At 41.0% G+C, this 19,082-nt stretch overlaps 1 protein-coding gene across 2 annotated transcripts in view; it reads right to left on the reverse strand.

Moving 5' to 3' along the window:
* ell (elongation factor RNA polymerase II) overlaps nucleotides 1–19,082 on the reverse strand; it is a 35,289-nt gene that overhangs the window by 7,080 nt on the left and 9,127 nt on the right. For both annotated transcript variants that reach the window (XR_009925449.1, XM_062424976.1), the window contains exons 2-6: nucleotides 14,571–14,615; nucleotides 5,435–5,556; nucleotides 3,965–4,128; nucleotides 2,002–2,252; nucleotides 1,761–1,885 (exon numbers count right to left, since the gene is read on the reverse strand). Coding sequence is in view for 1 of the 2 variants with exons in the window: in XM_062424976.1 (XP_062280960.1) it covers nucleotides 1,761–1,885; nucleotides 2,002–2,252; nucleotides 3,965–4,128; nucleotides 5,435–5,556; nucleotides 14,571–14,615 (707 nt within the window). In the remaining variant the exon portion in view is untranslated. The remainder of the gene's footprint in view (nucleotides 1–1,760; nucleotides 1,886–2,001; nucleotides 2,253–3,964; nucleotides 4,129–5,434; nucleotides 5,557–14,570; nucleotides 14,616–19,082) is intronic.

Here is a 19,082-nt window from a genome sequence, read left to right on the forward strand (position 1 = left end):
GCAATGAGCATGCTACAAAGCTGATTTGATTATGTGGTTATTCGATGTGATCAAGGCCATACTGTATTCGTAATATTCCCACTATGACCCCCTTCATATGTGGTATGAGTAGCTGCAGTATTCACACCTGTGTTTAGATTTTGGCCACTTGTGATCACCTCTGCCAGAAACCATCTTAGTGCCAAGCGTGAACAGAACCTCAGATTTATTATGATGCGCAAAACTGTGACCTCGTTACGTAGCAAGCTAATGTGTCACAAAGCAACGATGTCAAAACAAAAGAGCCGGGCCAACACACAGCTCCTAACTAAACATTTCCAACCAGTTTTAACCAACTCAACTGAGACGATGTTAATTCATAGCGTGTCAGAAAACTCATTGATTGTCTTTTTTTTTTTTAACGTGACATACTCACCAGCAGTTAAAAATAAATTATTTCAGTCTGCCTGCTAGAGCAGACAGTTCTCGCTCTAGTTCACAGATGCACTGAAATGCACTAACATGACATTTTGTTCTGAGACGCACAAGAGCACAAAAGGACACACAGCTGATGACATTATCAGTAGGGGGCAGCTGAGTACACCACGTCTTGTCAATGCCCCACCCTAGTTCAATCGGGGCGTGTTTGTCCGTGGTGGGGACAGTCAGATAGACAGGCAGGGGATACAAGTGAGACAGCAGGCGGACCAATACGGCTGAACCTTGGACCAGTGCCACCTCACACACAGATCAGCATGTGCTGGAACACTGTTGCATCATGGGGCGTTCCAGTCATGTTGCTGTGCTACTCCTGCGTGACTGACTGCAGAGGAGCTGGGGGGGTGGTATATGAAGGGAGGCATTGGTTGATAGTCAGCTGATGAACTGACAAACAAAGATCAAAGTACAGTGATATGACAGACACAAATAGGATGTGAGTATGTGTGCAAATAAATACAAAATAGAACACACAGGAAATACAGTGAATGATCAGTAGGTGTCCTCTAATGCAGCTCAGCTATGTGGGAAGCAGTCTTAACAAAAACTTGACATTTCAGATAAGGGGGGTATTTGTTGCAGGGTCACTGCACTGGATTACATAATATCACACAAGTATTTTTATTCTTTTGGTTGCTCAGTGTTAACATTCCGGCTGCCCTCGCACCGCAGGTAAAACTAAGCTCATCATGGAGAATAGGAGCTATTCTTGAGTCCACTACGTAAACACAAACTGAGCACTGAGCAGCGCTGCCTGTTCTATATATAGCCAGTTGGGAGCTCGCTTTTCCTTAGTGTCCCAGATCCTGAGAAACCAGATTTTTCCACTGGGAAAAAGGCCAGCAGCTCATGCTGTCAACAAAACAGAATACTTAGAAGAAAATCAGTGAAGAACAGGGAAGTCTTCAGGGGGACACTTGCCATCCTATGATCTCAGGAGCTTCAGCTTCTGGCAGCTGCTAAGCTAAATCACCTAAAAGACCTAGTCACAAACATTGCAAAATATCCTCCCATAACAATGACTCATCAGTGTGTAAAGAATGAGTCGATCATTTAGCTGACATGAGCTTGACTAAAACAACATCTTTACATTACACAATCTTAAAAATATCCATGTACATGCATTTATTGCAAAATATGCCAATTAACATGTATTCCACATTTTTACAGTTAGTTCTTAGCTGCTCAAAAGTTAGCGCTGATGAGAACTACATTTTCTTTCACCATTTAACTGCTGTAAAATAACAACAAAACAACTGTTGTAATGTTCATCTCAGACGTACCTAAACAGGATTCTCTTGAGAAGCTGGTGGTCTCCTTCTGTGTATCCAGGCCAGTCTTTCTGAATTTCCTTATACAAAAAGTCCTTCAATGTGAAGGTGTTGTCTCTCCCATTCAGGTTTGCCACCTAGAAAACGAAAAAGAGCCATGAGCCATGAGTGAGTTTACTAGCCTCCAGTAAAGATAACTGCACTTTGAGGTCCAAGCGAACATAGAAAGGCAATAAAGTGTTGCATGTATGACCTGTTGCAGGTGGCTGTCCAGGGAGTCCTTGTCTAATGGTAAGAGGCCATCTTTCTGCAACCTCAGGATCAGCTCAGGCTTCTTGTAAGGCTTGAGGGCCAGCAGGTGTAAGAGACGCTCGCGGAGCGGCCTGTGCTGAGGCGTGCTTTTCTTTAGCGTGCTGCTGGAGATGATGACAGGCCGAGATGTCCTCCGTGACGGGGCAATGTCTGAAAGGCCTGGTGCCGGTTTCCGGATCTGAACCTTCTTACCTAAGGTATGGAGGATTCAGAAAAGTGACAGAATAGTTTAACATTAGAGAAGTTGGATAAGGAAGAGCCAGGTGGATTTCTCTTTGATGCTGGTATCATACAATTGAACATATTTTAATGTTAAATTCAAAACTTTATTTTGGAATAAACTGCAAAGTGAAAAAATGTTCAAAGATTGTCCTGTAGTGGGGGCTGGGCAATATATCGATATTGTGTCAATATCATGATATGAGACTAGATATCGTCTTAGATTTTGGATATTGTTATATCAAGATATGGCATATTTTCCTGGTTTTAAAGGCTGCATTACAATAAAGTCATATCATATTCTGAACTTACCAGACTGTTCAAGCTGTTCTATTATCTGCATTTATCCACTTAGTCATTATATCCACATTAGTGATGATTATTTTTTCAAAAATCTCATTGTGTCAATATTTTGTGAAAGTGCCAATATTGTCGCAATATTGATAAAGGTTATTTGGTAAAAAAATATTTTGATATTTGATTTTGTCCATATCGCCCAGCCACATCTGTAGCATATAAAAAAAACATTTTGTACAGTTAACCTTTCATTTTGGATTGATGATTTGTGACAAAAATTTCAATTAAAAAGTAGAATTTTGTGAACTATACTACAATCTACAGCGTAAACTAAGGTGCTGGCATTAAACCTCAGTATTCTAGTTACTCTCTACTGGCAGTGCTTACTTGTTTTCTTAACATCAAAAAATAACTGTAATCTCACAAACATATATATGTAGTTCTGTTAACATCTTCTAACTACGTGACTGATAATGGCTGGGTGTACTTGCAGATGACTCACAAAAGATGTATCATGCACTGATTGTGGCATCATCTTGCCACATCCACCCAAACTCACCTTCCATTAAAAATATTCTCCCACTGAGATGTTTTTTTTTCTTCAGGTGATTCAGATTCAGATGAGTCTTGTGTTGCCTCCTACTGAGACTGAAACACTGTTTCGTTCCACAGCATGTGGACTAATCATTTGCGACTCACAGCTGAACAGTAAATAGGCTTACACTGAAATTCTTTCTTTGCAGGCAGTGTGGCAAGAGTGCTGTGCTTTCCTACTGCAACTCAACACGATGCATTTTTATAGTGCAGGTCAGAGATCAAAACAAAGAAAAAAAGTCAGGAAGTTGATATGTTATGCCAGGGGATGTTTCTGCCTCTGTGTGTTTAAACTACATTCACTGAGGTTGCGAGAAAGAGGATTACTGTGTATGTGTTATATTTTTGACCACTGAGAAACAAACCACCATCAAATTCAATAAAGTCCTGGTTACAGATGAGGCATGCTGGCAGTGTGCTGGCCCTCTGCCATTCAGCCCCAGACCCAAACAACCTGTCTGGTCCAATGTGAACCCATTCAGCAGCAGAGCAAGGCTACACAAACACATGGGCCATTTGGTTTTTTTGCAGGGTATAGAAATTCTTCCAGTCCCTTCATGCTTGTTAATTCTCAACACCTTTATAATGTTTAAATGGAAATATCTCTTTCCAATCTATCTGAAGTCTAATCGGCCAGTTAGAATGTCATAGGAGAAATATTTTTAAGTTTTAGGGCATCATGACAGGTGATGATTCAGCTTTATGAACTCCAAGTAGAATTCCAACATCTGGATGAAAAGTAACAGACCCATGCATGTTAGGTGGTCTTTGTGTATCTGTACCAGTCTCCTCACCTACGTATCTCCCCCCAGGCTTGATGACGATGGCACTCCTACTGCGAGTCTCCTCCTCAACCTGGGCCATGTTTTCCCTGGCCTTCTGGTATGAGTCGTCTGTGGCACATACTGTAATCTTGTCCTGGATCCCACCCAAACAATCCAGCTGAATGCTCCCCTCACTGCCAAAACAAAGAGAAGACGGTGAGAGAGGAAGACAGGGGTAGAGATACAAAAGCTTCAATAAGAGAATGAAAGAAGAAAGAGAGAGGATGCTGCATGTTTAGTCTGTCTGTAATTTGAAAAAGAAAACAAACTAAATAAAACAACAACTAATATGTTGTATTTTAGAGGATACTACTGTGAAGTACTCAACATAAATCCACTGCTATGAAGATAATTCTCAACATAAACCTTAAATCTCTCAATATTTGTAATAACTGTGCATTCCTGCCCAGATGAGATCCATTAAACACCCTGAGGGAACAACTATTATTCTTTCAATTTCCACCCGACTGTGGGTTCCCACAGTACAAATCACTGCTGCATCAAATCCCATTCTTTCCTGAGTTTACGGCTCTCTTTGATTCCTCTCCACTTTGATGAGCATTTGGCAGAAAATGAGATGGTGCTGGTGCAGTCAGTGGAAGCTCAGCTTTGTCATTTGGGTTTTAGATTGGAACTAAAGGTTGATTAGGATCCAGAGATGTGGATGAACTCCACCTGACCCACTTGTTAAAAATATTTTCGGATAATGGGGTCAGCGACACGACAGCTAAGGAGGGAGGAGATTCTTGTTGTTCCTCATTCTGTTTTTCTACTTCCTTCCTTTGCGACACAGACATCTGGTCCTATTTATTTTATTCAGTCAGCACTTTTTGCATATTGCAGGTTAGGATAGAGAGTTTAAGGGGCTAGATTCACAAAACGTGATGGACACACATCCAAAGCAGATTTTTTGTCATTGTGTCTTCTCCAAGTTTTCATGCTTATTAACAGAGTTTAGAAAAATACTGGTAGGATGATGGGGGAAAGGTCAGTTTTGACTGGATTTCGATTAAATTCCATGTAGAGAACTTGCCCGCATCACCTTCTCATACCTGAAAATGAAAACATTTGCCACATATAAATGCCATTAACCTCAGATTTTTCCATTTACTTGCAGCGAGTTAGAGCCAAATTTCCCCATGTGTTCATCAGGGGTGTCTGTAAAACATCTAACTGAGAGGCCTGGTGAATCACCTCAGGTCCAAACCATGTTAAACAAACAGCTCCTGTGTCTGGAAACACTCATTAAGTAACTCAAGTCCAAAGACAGTTGATTATTTACACAAACCTCGAAGAGAGTATAGGCCTCGGTCCAATGCTCACACCATTCTTATGCACTTGACAGCACAGTTTGTGAATTTATGTTGTTTTTAAAATAGATGAATTGTTTGCAAAGAGAGAGGAAAGTGAAAATGGTAGAGATGCTGTGTTTGGCCTCACCTGGTGATGTACTGCTGGATGCAGTCAAAGCTGCCCTGGGGGTTATCTCTGCCCACGTTTGACAGGTAGAAGGTAAACGTTTGCAGTTCATTGGAATTTTCTGACCGTGGTATTGAAATTTTCTGTGGATGACAAAGGAGAGACACATGAATGTTTGAAAACATGATTTATTTTCAAATTAACAGCCAAGAGAAGGGTACAAAAAAACCTACCTACTAAAATCAGCTAATGTTAGTGCTGTTTTTTCAAGTTTTCATTAATATATATTTACTTGATTATCCATTTTAAGACCTATATATGATTAACATAATTCAGATACTTTCCAGACACGCACTAAGAAAAGATGACTAACCACGCTCCACACTACATCTGTAAACTCAAACACTTAATTTTTTTAACTTCAGTACTATAAACAAATGCCAGTGCTGTGCTCTTTGAAACCCTGGCCCTGACTAGGCAAAGCTGTGAATAAGTTCCAGGCATTTTCTTGCTGGCATCATAAAACACTGAAAACCTCACATAACTAAAATTACCCTGACTAAATCTACTGCCTTCTCCTGTCCTCGCTTATCTCTACTAAGATAGTCTACCGACTGCACAGTGTTCCTAATTGTGTGCCAAACATGTGATTGGACAACCGCAGGTAAATTACTGTAACATAGGCATGAAGGGTATTTCTGCAGTGTCTTGCCTTCGACACAGCTAAGCACACCCTACCCCTCCACCTGCCCCCCAAAATTACCTTCATCCCACACTACAGGTGCAAAAAACAACACAGTTAAGTTAAGTTAACCACAGTCAGCTAATGCTGCTAACACCCACAGATCTCTAATCATCAGCAGTGATTAGAGCTAAATGCAGGAAATTATTTGACAAGTGACAACTGGGATGCAGATTTGTGCTCAAAAATGCATCTCACACTAGTACAGTGAAGCAGTCGTTGGATCAGAATGGTTAACATTTTAATGCAGTCCAAAGAAGCATGCCATTAATCTTCTTAGTGGGCTATATGAAAGAGGCAGCAGAGAAAGCGCAGAGTGACACTGAAACTGTGCACTGCCACATTTGAGTCTACCTGATTCCACCTAAAAATAGTTTTGTTAACACCCTATTATTAGGATGGTAATTCAGGAGGGAATTTATTTGACAAGTCTTGAATAGAAAAACTCCAGTTAAAGCAGAGTAAGACTGACTGTGAGGTCAGGCAGAGGGTTGTGTTTCTAGAAGGGCCTGGCTGGTTGACCCCTGCTCAGCTCTGCTTTCCTGAGCATCAATTCAAGGACTGCACATCGCACTGCACCTAGGTGACATAAGATTGTTTTAGATGCACTAATGCAAGTCCTCTTGACCAATGATCAGCTCATTCCCACTGACCTAACCTACATCAGGGGCTCAGCCTGTGACTCACTGGCTTCTTCTTCAGTGCCCGGGCTGACATGCGGTCAGACTGCAGGCAGCTCAGCTCTGTTTACCCAAGGCCTCAACACATGTGAAGGGTGCAGGTGGCCAACTATAAATAAATACAATGTCCTTTATTCGCCTTCCTGGAAGACCTGTGCTCTCAGTTATCCATAATGCTCCACTCCAGTATAACATAACACACACTGCCTCTGCTGCAGCCTGCCATATAGAGATAGGACAATAACCGATATACTTTTAAAATAGTAAGCTTTTTACTACTGTTACTATCACAATTACCAACAATGAACACAAGAGGAAGGCCCTCTTATGGACCCAATCTTATGAAATGACCTACAACAGAATATACTGCATGTTAAAAGGTACCCAGTGGAGTTTTCGACAACTAGTAGTTGGGGGTGGGAGAAAAAAGAAAGAAAAAGATAGTTGGATGCATTGTGATGCGGACGTGGATGATTCTGTATCGATTCACAAATGTCAAAAGTCGATTCTCTAAATGTTAATTCTTTCAGTCGCGCGGACACAGAGGAACTATCTTGTAAACCATTTTCAAAAAAGGCAACGCTTGCAAGCATGTTTTGACTTAATGACTAAATAATTACCTTTGCGAGTAAAGTATATTGTGAACTTTCTATTCCATCACCCTGAGACTAAGGCACTAAGACACCACCAGGCGTCCAGAGAGATTCAGTGGAGGATGAATTCACACCCCTCCTAGCTCTAAAACTAAGTGGAGAAGAGGTCTGGCAGCAGGGAGTCATCTGCTGCTGAAGAAGTGACATCCATGTTCTGTTCAGTGGTCCAGTCCCAAAAGGTCACTTCCCCTACAGCACTGCAGGTCAGTCAGCCGGCAGGTCACCTCCCTCAATGACATGGGTATATAACACTGTTGCCATGGGTTACCGGTTCCGGTTCCAGTTCCAGGTCAAACCACCCTGTTTCCTCTCCATAATAAACACAGTTGTAGAGAACGAGGCAGTGGCAGTACTGAGAGAGGAAAGAAACACACCCTTCTTGCATGTTGGCTCTCCTGCCTTGGAAGAAACCCGGTTTACTATGCCGGGGCTCGCCTAAAGGGAGGGTGTCTTTTTGCAAGGATGTGTCTGCAGATGCCTCCGTGAGGGAGTAGGAGGCTCTGAGCAGGGGCTTAGCAGTGAGAGGGGTCTGGCAAGTTTTTCTTTTTTTTTAGCTGTAAAGCATTTTCGCCTGGTTCTGACAGGCCAGCGTGTTCTGATCAGGACAGACAATAACATGGTGGTTTCCAACATAAATAAGCAGGGAGGGACTGTTCACCTCGCCTGTTGAAACTGTCCCACTCTGTTACTGTGGTGCAGTGTTCATTTTCTGTCTCTCAGGGCCACCCATGTACCAGGCTGCCTGAACCCGGGGTTCAAATACTCACTGCCCCCTGTACTTTCGTACTTTTCCTTAACAGACCACACATGCCTCTGAGAATGTATGCGCTAGTCAGTGCACCCAAGGCCGACACGCTGCTGTATACATTTCCCCCCGTTGAAATAATAGTGCCTGTTCTAGAGAGGATGCACCAGCATAATCTATCCTTGATCCTGGTGGCCCCTTGGTGGCTCGCAAAGTCGTGGTTTGCCGAGATACTCAGTCTGCTGAAAGCAAGGCACTGGCAGTTTCCTGTTCACAGGTTCCTCCTCTGTCAAGCTGAAGGAAAGGTTATTCATCTGCACCCAGAACTGTGGTGGCTGCATGCCTGCATGTTGAGAGAGCCAATTTAAGGGCTAAGGGTCTGCCCCCAAGAGTGGTGGCGACAATCCAAAGTGTGAGGGCTACATCCACTAGAGGCCTATATGCCTATAAATGGTGGCTGTTTGAGCAGTGGTGTCAGGAACGAAATGTACTCCCATTTCAGTGCTGTATTGTGGATGTTTTGATGTTCCTTTGGGAGCTGCTGAATAAGGGTCTCCTTTTTCACGATTAAGGTCTATTTGGCAGCTATATCTGCCTGTCATGTTGGTTTTGATGGAGTGACGCCAGGCGCTCACCCTCTTGCCATGCACTTCTTAATAGAGTCTGCTGGCTGTCCCCTCATGGGATTTGGCTTTAGTGCTTGAGGATTTTAGTGGTACTCGATTTGAGTCTACAGATATGAAATTTCTTTCTTACAATACCGCACTGCTTCTTGCTTTAACCTCTGCAAAGTGGGTGCTTTATCTGTGTATCCGTCTTTTACCAAGTTCACTTCGGAAGACTCCAAGGTTACGTTGCACCTGACTGCGCTATATTTGCCTAAGATTATGCCTGCAGCCTGTAGCTCTATGGCTCTTGAGCTTTTGGCCCCCCTCCTTTTGCATCAAAGGAGCAGAGGAGGTTGCATTACCCGTGTCCTGTGCATGTGCTGTGCACCTACATAGACGACACTAAGTGTGTGTGTTTATGTGACCAGTTGTTTGTCTGTTTTGCTGATCTGACCAGGGGCAAAGCCCTGTCTAAACAGTGGCTTTCTCACTGGATTGTGGAGGCTATCTCCCTGGCTTACAACAGCGGAGATCTTCCGCTGTCTTACGGTGTCAGGGCACATTCAACCAGGGGCAGGGCAACATCATGGGCTTTGTTTAAAGGGGTATATGTGAGTGATATCTGTGCAGCACCCAGTTGGTCATCAGTTAGATGTCACTGCCCCTTCCGTGGGTCATTCTGTCCTTTTTGCTAGGTCTATGGTGCACTACAGGGCACACAGTTTGACTCTGGTTTAGTGGCTGCTCTGTAGGGCATGAATACATGCCCCATACTAAATGTGTTGTACCTAGTGAATCAACTGAAAGGGAAGGAAATGTTATTACTATAACTTCTGTCCCCTGAAGGACAGGAATGAGGTACAATACATGTTTACTCCGCTGCACAGCTGAGTTCGGTGAAGAGCGGTTATCAAACCGAAGGATGACTGTGTTGGGATATATAAGTGCAGGCAGGGCCTCACATGCATCACCAGAGATCTTATGCCTTAAGTGTCTACAGTCAGGCCACGTGGAGGCATGATATCTCATACTTGTTCCTCTCCTTCAGGGAGCAGAAGTGATAGTCATAACCTTTTGTTTTGCAAATGTTTTATGAGGAAGGAAATTAATTCAGCATGTCTGTCAGGCCTCAAGAATACACACACTACATTTTGCTGAATAACAATGATTGTAAACATAACGTTTGCTTGTTGACAAAAAACAAAGCCACAGTTGAAAACATCTTTTTAATATGTTTAACTTTCAAATTAAAAAGCTTGCAACACTCTCTGTGATAGCCTTTTATCAAACCTTTAAGAGTTGTACCATGTTGTTGCCACAAAAGAGAAAACAGCAATGAAAAAACCAACCAACAGAAGAGCACACTTTCAAGAAGATAAAAATATTTCTTAAACACTGGATGAAGGGCAGGACCTCTCTACAATAAACAATCTTCTTTTTACAGCTTTTTCTAGTGCTGCAAGCAGATTTTAAACAGGCTGTCCAACAACCCTCTGCTTATTCTGCCTGCAGCTGTACTCATCTTCTCATTTTGTATGACATCAAGCAAACAATGCCTCTTTTCAGGTTGGGGTCACTGGAGAGGACCAACCCCCACACAGTTCATCTAGTACCCTCTCCAAGGCCAGAGGAGAGAGAGAGTGAGAACAAATCATACAGACAGATATAGGACCCATGACAGAGAACATCAAATGCTTTGCTTCCCAGTTTTGCCTCATTTTTCTGCTATAAGTTAAGTGAACTAATAGCGAAGACTACAGCCAATCACCAGGTCTCGACATACACAATCTGATTTTATGGGGAAGGAAATAACTTGTTAGCAACTTGCATTTGTAATCTCGCAAACATTTAGGAAAGACAACAAAAGATTATTCTTATCGCACTGTAAATTTGTGTACACCATCTGATCAAACGCTTGAAATACGACGTGAGGAAATGTATTGCTTTGTACTGACTTTGTCAGTCTGTGACTTAAGAAAGACAAAAATGTGAGATGAAAAATAAGGAGAAACAAAGCTAAAAAGGTGACACCGCTGAGTTGTTCCTTCAGGTGTTCCTGAGATATTGTGTTCATGAAAATGGGACAGATGGACTGACGTACAGACAACTCAAAAAAATGACTGGCCATGGCGGCTGTCATCAGTGTGGAGGTGTAAAAACATAGAAGTGTATCTGCCACACTCAAAAATGCTCAAACTGGACATAATGACGGACTGTTCAAAGTCAACAGCCACAATTAGATGTGCAGGAGAAAACCTGAGAGCACGAACGCAAGCAGCAACATCCATTATCTGGGTTTTCCTGCATCATACGTGTTTGATTCAGCCGACACGTTTTTTTTTTTTTTTGGCCACTTCAAATCTGAATCCGAGTCTGTCTGGAAAAATACCTCACGTCTTTCATCTGTTTTCAGAGCTTGAATTCCACTCTCTTCAAGGTGGAAGAAATACTGATGTGTGTGCGCATGTGTGAGCACTTTGTCTACAGCAGATGAATGAATAGGAGTGAATGAATACTGGATCTCATTGTGACAGCTGGCCATCTGCTGTGTAATTAAGCCACTTTCACACTTATGACTAGCATAGTGATATCAACAGCAACAGATTTTCCACCAGGGTGAGTCTGCTGCATTAGTAAAACACAGACATTACTTTATTATTTCAGCACACTAAAACATCAGATTATAAACATCAGGTCTACTGTCCGAGGAGTGCAATTGACAAGCATGACCCTGAAGGTCATATATGTGTATTGTATGCATGTGTGAGCATGTGTTCCCAACATATTTCAATGTATGTTTAAATGAAAGAGATTTTAAGCCAGTTAACAAATGATCTCTGCACCTTTTTTTTTGTAAAAGGGTAGGCAAGGGTCACACTGAATTATCTGCCAATAAACACAAAGGTAACTTCCAGGATCATACCTGTTGGCAGAGATTCTAAGACAAATGTGAAAAAACCCTTGATGATACAGGGAAAAGAGCATGAAACGTGGTGTTAATGTAGGATTCTGCACTGCAGTGTTCCCAACAAGGAGTGACAGTGGGCTGGCAGCCTAAAGTGGATCACGCCTGGTTTGGTGAGAGAGTGCCACTCATGGGATTTTATTCAATCTCAATAAAGCTCATTAAGTTTAAAGAACAACGCTTGATGCAAAGTGACAGTCTGGCTTGAATAATTACTATTCTATGTAAATGTAGACATCATAGACCGTAAACCAAAAAAAAGAAAAACACAAACTGAACTGCGCCAACTAACATATCCAATATCTTACAGCCTAATTCTTACAGACAAACAAACAGTGAATCAAACAGTGAATGTTGAGCAAATTTGCTGTGCTGCTGCAGCTGCCTGAGGTCTGTTTATGAGTGTTTGGAAAAGCAAGCTTGGAATGCGTTCAGTGATTCCCTCAGCAACACTTCTAAGCTTAAAAATACATTTAAAATTAAACTGTGTGTGGGTGAGTGTGTATATTATCCAGCAGTATGGGCAGCATGAATTGTGAGGACTGACAATGCAGGTGAGCTACACATGATGTGTGTGCAGCTGTCTGTAAAAAGCCTTTGCTTGTTATCTCATGACACAAACGTCTAGTTTTACAATAAATGTTTCATGCATCTGAAGGTTACAATGTAAACCAATCTCATTTCCTCCTGTATTCTCAACTTTTATAGTTGATATAATAATAGGTACAGCTCCATGTTCTTGCGTTGTCATGAATAATTTTTTATGCAAAGCAATTTCAACAACTGTCTTCCATTCTTTAGAAAAAACACACGTTTTAGTACATTTGTTTTTCTTTTGTAGTTGTGGCCAATGAAATTGCTGCCGAGTTATTCATCAGCGCCACGTCTGAAATCTGGGGATGTGGCAACACTAAAGCTTTTCAAGGAAACACTTTCGGGGTAAGCAAGGCAATAATCATCCTCAGCTAAGCAGGGACAGTTTAGATGCTGACACTTGTAGCAGTCTGGCAGTGTAGCCGGCAGCGATTTATTAATAATGAATCATACTTCTACACCAAGGGCCCATATTCAACACTGCACAAACCTGTGTTTTCTATCATATTTGATTACCTAGGATAACCTGGTGTCCAACCCTATACACAACACAGGGGAATAGGATGCAGAACAGGCAGTGTGTGTATGTGTGTATAGTAAATGTATATAAAAAGATGCTAAAAAAAAAAAAACCTGCTACTGTCTGCAATATAACCATGTGGAAAATATACCCTCAAACAACCTATCATGAAAACACTTTAGAATGAGATGGATAGCAAAGAAAATCAATCCACTGGACGTCAAACCAAAGTGCAACTTGCATGAACAGAAGTGCACACGACTGACTGTTCAACAATGGGCAGGCTCACACATGCAAACCGTGCCTTTTGCCCGTGCAGGAAGCAGTTTGCTTATGCAGAGAATGCTTGTGAGCACGAGGATGTTTATTGTCTTCATGGGGGACAGTTAATTGCCAATATAAGGAGCACTGGCACCCATGTGAGAGTTCAGTCGTTATCATAAACAAGCAGGTACCATCTGCAGAAAGAAGCACAATTTCTTCCATTCTAGGATATAAAAAACAATGCAGTCTTTTCCATTGCTACTTATTCTTCACTTGGTCTACCATCTGCATTCATTTACTTGCTTCTATTGCAGCAAAGAGACAAGACAGGCAGAGATAACTTCAGTTTTGCTTATTATATATATATATATATATATATATATATACATACATACATACATACACACACACACGTTATGATTGGTGCTGCTCATATTGCTGATACTAGAAGTGACACTTGAGCAGCTTATTATCAACACATCTGACTTTGATCTGATCTAGTTTCCAAGAGAACATGTGAAAAGATACTTAATAGTATCATACAGATGTCTCAAAAGGTTGGTGCGTTAAGATCATATTTCATCATCAGCACACGGTTACTACTATAAACAGGAACATGAGTCTACTGACAAAAAGCAAAGACTTTTACAAAGAAAACAAACATGTTCCTTCTGGGATCTTTATATATCATATCTGACAGAGCAGAGCTTCCTTTTAAAATCCATTGTGCATTGAGAAAATATGAGGAACGAGGCAGCGAACATGACATTTAAAGATGTTTCAGTATGTATTCTTCCAGCCATACAAGAGATGTTGCAGGAGCTGGTTGTCATTTGGCACTCTGACATTGCGAGGCAAAGCAAAGTAAACCAGATGTTGTGGCCAGTATCAGGAGAACGTGTTTCTGAACAGGTCTCACTGACAGTACTGCATTAGGATTAAGCAAAGTGGACACAGCACACGACACATATGGCAAAAAGTTCATGACATTCAAACATTCAGGTCAGCAGCATCTTTCTTGCTTCTCTCTACGGCAGACATGTGCTGAAGTGTCATGTTGTGGGGGGAAAAATAGCTAGCTTGCCATGTTGGCATTATCACATGTCCTGATTGAGAGCGTGTGTGTATCAAAGCTTCAAAAGGCTCTCTCTTGAGTATTTGAACTATGCTGCACGTCGTGATGAATGTAAATTTATGTCTGGCACTGACACCTAAATTTTGCTATACTTGTCAGCGACTAACTGGTGATTCATCCAACTGTAATAATACTGTCGTAATACACTATTTGCTTGCTATCATTTTCATAAATATTTTACACTTAAATAAAAGTGGGTATGCATGAGATTTGGGGGGCAGTGAGGTGAAAAGAAAGAAAGACGTTCTTACCCCTTGGTTTCCATTAAATCTGATCAATGGTCGTGATGACAGGACCTATAAAAGACAAATAACATTTTAAAACAATTTTCACAGTAAACACAGTAAAACGATTTAATTCAGGCACATTTTCAGACAAGTTTTCATGTAAAGAACTGTTTATATATGAGCGTTTAAACCATTTAAATGAAATACAAATAATTACTCCAAGCATTTTATTAGCTTTTAAAAAGGCATGGAAAAAGGGCTCCAATACCTATTCATAAATGGTGATGGGTTATTTATTTAATTCTCTGACCAAGCATTAAGCATTAACACCAATTTAACACAAGCTACCAGAGAGCTCTATATAAAACACTTTGTTTTATGGAACCTTTAGCCACAAAGAAAATAACCACTCAATTTTTCTACAATTTTCTATTCAAACCTTTGACCTTACAATTTTAAATCTGCATTAGCTCGGTTCACATCAATGAAATATATACTCCCTCCTTTTAATGCTGTGTATTATTTCTACAGGCAGGGTTTACTACCAAAAACCATCATTTATCAAAGTCTGAGGCAAGTTTTAGTTCAATAAAACTACAAAGAATGAATATATTTCTTCAATAAAAATCTTACATCTGAAATTTAGATACCTGATTTCTCTACACATATTACACTGTAATGGTGATACATATTGTTAGCTAAGCAATACCATTCCAGCTAGGTTAAACTTTTTATGCCATTGTGTTACTCATTAAATCTAAAAAAAAGTCTAATTACTAATCACTGCAATGCAGGGCCATCAACGCCCAAGTACATTTTTTCCTCTCAAGCCAAACAATTAGCATGTCTGACAAAAGCAGGAGAGGCAGAAAAATAGAAATGACAGAAATAAGTGTGATTGTGCGTGTTGTTGTCCAGTCCTCCAATAGTTGGAGCTCACCACTGACATTTTTCAAATATTTACAGCCACACAAGCCATTGAATAAGAGAATAATGTGAGGGGAGAAATGCAGTATTGGAGTCATTATGACAAAATTGCTGTGGTTTAACATGTTAATGGTTAACAGGTTTTCCAAAACACAAATTTGTAGGGATTCATTTAGACATGGAAGAGATGATGTTGTCCTATTTTACAGAATAAAGACAATAGAAAGGATAATAACTTTCAGCAGGTCATCTCAGAAGCCAGTTTTAGAGATGAACGGCAAAACAGAGTTCTCTTTTCACTTTCAGTTAGGTTCAGATTGGTTATAATCGGATCACCCATCTTTCTCTGTACACTACCATTTTGATTTCTTTTAACTCAACATTTAGTTTCAGTTTCAACATTTCCTGTGGAGTAAATCAAAACAGGCAGCTTTTGTTCCTTGAGGCAAAAGTTTCTCCAATCAGGCGGGCCATACAGATTGAGTATTTTGTTGCCAAATGAGGTAACCAAAACAAACCAAATTGTTGACAGTGGTCTGAAGCACCTGGACAATTATAACTGTTAAGCCCCATTCCTTTATTTGATCTTTTGGGCTGTCCCTATTATAAAGCTAGGCTAGTGCTAATGCTAAGATGAGAGTTAAAGTCAACCTAAACGTGTATCTTGAGATTTTTTGAGGTATTCCTGATGCTGAGTGTAATAACACATTGTATATTAAGACATGTGACCAACATGCTGGCATTTCATCAACTGTAGGAACTAAACATTTATGAACACCAAAAAGAGGAAGCCCCTTTAGCTTTTCCTTCTCGCTGCTGCTTCAGCGGATCAAATGTGATTAAGTGAGAGAGCTACAAGTTCAAGGGAGGGCAAGCCTATTAAAGACACAACGTGCTTTGTATTCCTGCCTGATCCTGACCCAGAGATATGAAGCATGCACACAAAGACTGCTGAGCTTCTGTCCTCTGTGTATCTTCATTTATACCTAACCTACACCCGTTTTCAGTGTCATTTCTACCAAACTAACAGAAGCCATGTGGGCTGCATTAAACATGAGCTCAGTATCAATAAAGGTATTATCTAATGGTGCTTGATATTTAAAGCCCTTTGATTACTGTAACCCATTGTGCTCCAGGGGACAAAAATGATACATTATGCACTGTGAAAACATTGTGACCTCCCACTTGCACGCTGATGTGAGTGAATGTGTGGAGTGCCACATAGACATAACAGCCAGTAGTTTGTAATAAAGATATTCACACTGACCGCTGACTGAGCCACTGGTTTAAAGTAGGCCATTTTGACTTGTAATTTGGCAATCTGACATTATACAGATGTAACACGCCTCTGCAGCAGTGCTGTTGGGTGAAAACTACATTGGAGAGGAGTTTTATTTATGTCATGGGATGTAGGGAGGTTACAAGGCTGCAGCTAGAACTGCAAACCCTTCTGGCATTAATGTTTGCTTCACCAGACAACAGAAACCAATGACACCTCAGACCAAAAGTCTATTGCGTGATTTATTTGCATTTATGGCTCAACAGCTTAGATGGAAATGCTAAATTCTGGAGAAATTCTTACACAATCTGAAGAAGTCGCATTACACCAACGTTCTACGGCGGCTCAACTTCCCTACGAATGTGCAAGCAGTAAAAGATTTCAGTTGATACTGCTACTACTATCGCTTCTACTAATACCATTACTACACAACACCGGTCTGGCCAGTGGTCTAGCTTTAGATCGTGCAAGTTGGTAGTTTTTTGTCTTTGTTCATGATTCGGTTTGCAGGCCTTTGTAATAACAGCGACCCTCACAGAGTTCAGCGTGACACAAACACTGTCAAGTTAGTAATTAGATTCCATGTGTGGTTACTCATACTACAGATGTGTGCTCTCATAGTACTGCAAAAGCATTTACATCAAATTGTAAGCCAAATTGTATTTTTAGCCATGCTAGCGTCATGTCTCTAGGGATGGTCATGTCACTCTGTTGGTGGGTCGGACGGTCGGTCCACCACTTTCGTCCAGACTGAAATTACTCAACAACTATTGGATGGATTGTGTTCAAATTTTGTATAGATATCCCGTTGTGCTCAAAAACCTGCTGATTTTGATCCTCTGGCTTTTCCTATAGCGCCACCAGCATGTGCATGTTTTCAGAATAACACAGCAGGCTGCAGTAGGGATGTTGTTGAGATGAGTTGGAACAATTTAAAGCGATCCAATGGATATATACGTAAAAGTTGATACTTTAAAAAAAAAAAAAAAGTCGAATGTTATCACAGCTGCAAATTTTATCTTTCGTCATGACAACAACAAAGTAAACAGTAGAAATGCTGCATTCACGTTATACAAAGTAATCTGTCAGGAATGTGTACATGTATGCAGCTGGTTAAAAGTTGATACTGGTTCAACTGTTTTGCCAGAGCCCACCGCTCTGGTTGGCACTCCTGCTGCATCGATATATGCATTTTTTCACACAGGGCTAATGTTGTTCAGAGGACGGAACCACCAGCATGACAGTAAACCTAAAACTTGACTACCATCATTGTGCATGATATCAGATACTGAAGAGAGAAAGTGAACTCTGGAGTAACAATTCACCTTGCCTAACCCTTTTAGTCCCAAACAAATTTAATTAGAAATCAGACAGAGGAAGTAAGCAACTGTTTCATATCTTGACAACAGAATAAGATTGTTTCACTTTGTCTGGTGCTCTGAACATTCAGAGCCTATCCAGGAACACCAGACCTTTCATGGAGCCACGCTCCCTGGACTAACCCTGCAGTGTTAACACAGCACCAGTTTTAGCACTCCCAAACCCTCCCCTTCCCCCATCCCAGCACTGCTAACATAGTGCTACCCTCAGCCTGTTCATTTGAATGGGCTGCTGACATGTCACTATTCTCTGGGGCCTGAGCCCAGAATGTTCCACAGAGCTAACCTTAGGGACAGGGTACGGGTCCTGACCATGGATCGATGACAAGGCCGTGGATGTTCCCACACACTGCCAACCAGCAACAGAATGGGGGATCAGCTGGACACAGCATGGACTTGCAGCCAAGCAGCCCGTGATAAAACTGAACTGATGACAATGTTCAACATAAAAGCCTGGCTTCTGACTGTACTTTTCCTTGCTGTATTAACAAAGCAAATAGCAGTAAAAAGTACAGCAAGATGCACTTTGGCAAATATGTGCTTTTAAAGTTAACAAAGTATCTACAGCTAGTTTTTCAAGTTCATTTTGATCTGCGTGAATGCTGCCCAACAACCAGAAAAATTACCACTATAAATATCTAACTCCAATAATCCTATCAGGGTCTAAATTCAACAGCTCCTTTAGGCAGAAAACAGATTTTAAAATCAGGAAAAGCTTGAATTCAGTTTGTATCAGTTAACCTTGACTAATAGATATATTCTACTATCAAAAGCTCAGATATATTAAACAGTTCGGCCCCAAACTCCCTGAAACAATAAATAACAAAGGCCTCTATTGCTACAAGGGTATATGTGTTAGCACAGTTTTAATTCACTTTTTCAAAATATACATGATGGGAATATTTTAATAGAAATACTGAGCACAATTCATGGCAAGTAACCAGCTTCTTA

Source organism: Scomber scombrus, chromosome 8 (genome assembly GCF_963691925.1).
Source record: "Scomber scombrus chromosome 8, fScoSco1.1, whole genome shotgun sequence".
In the NCBI taxonomy this organism is placed as follows: domain Eukaryota; kingdom Metazoa; phylum Chordata; class Actinopteri; order Scombriformes; family Scombridae; genus Scomber; species Scomber scombrus.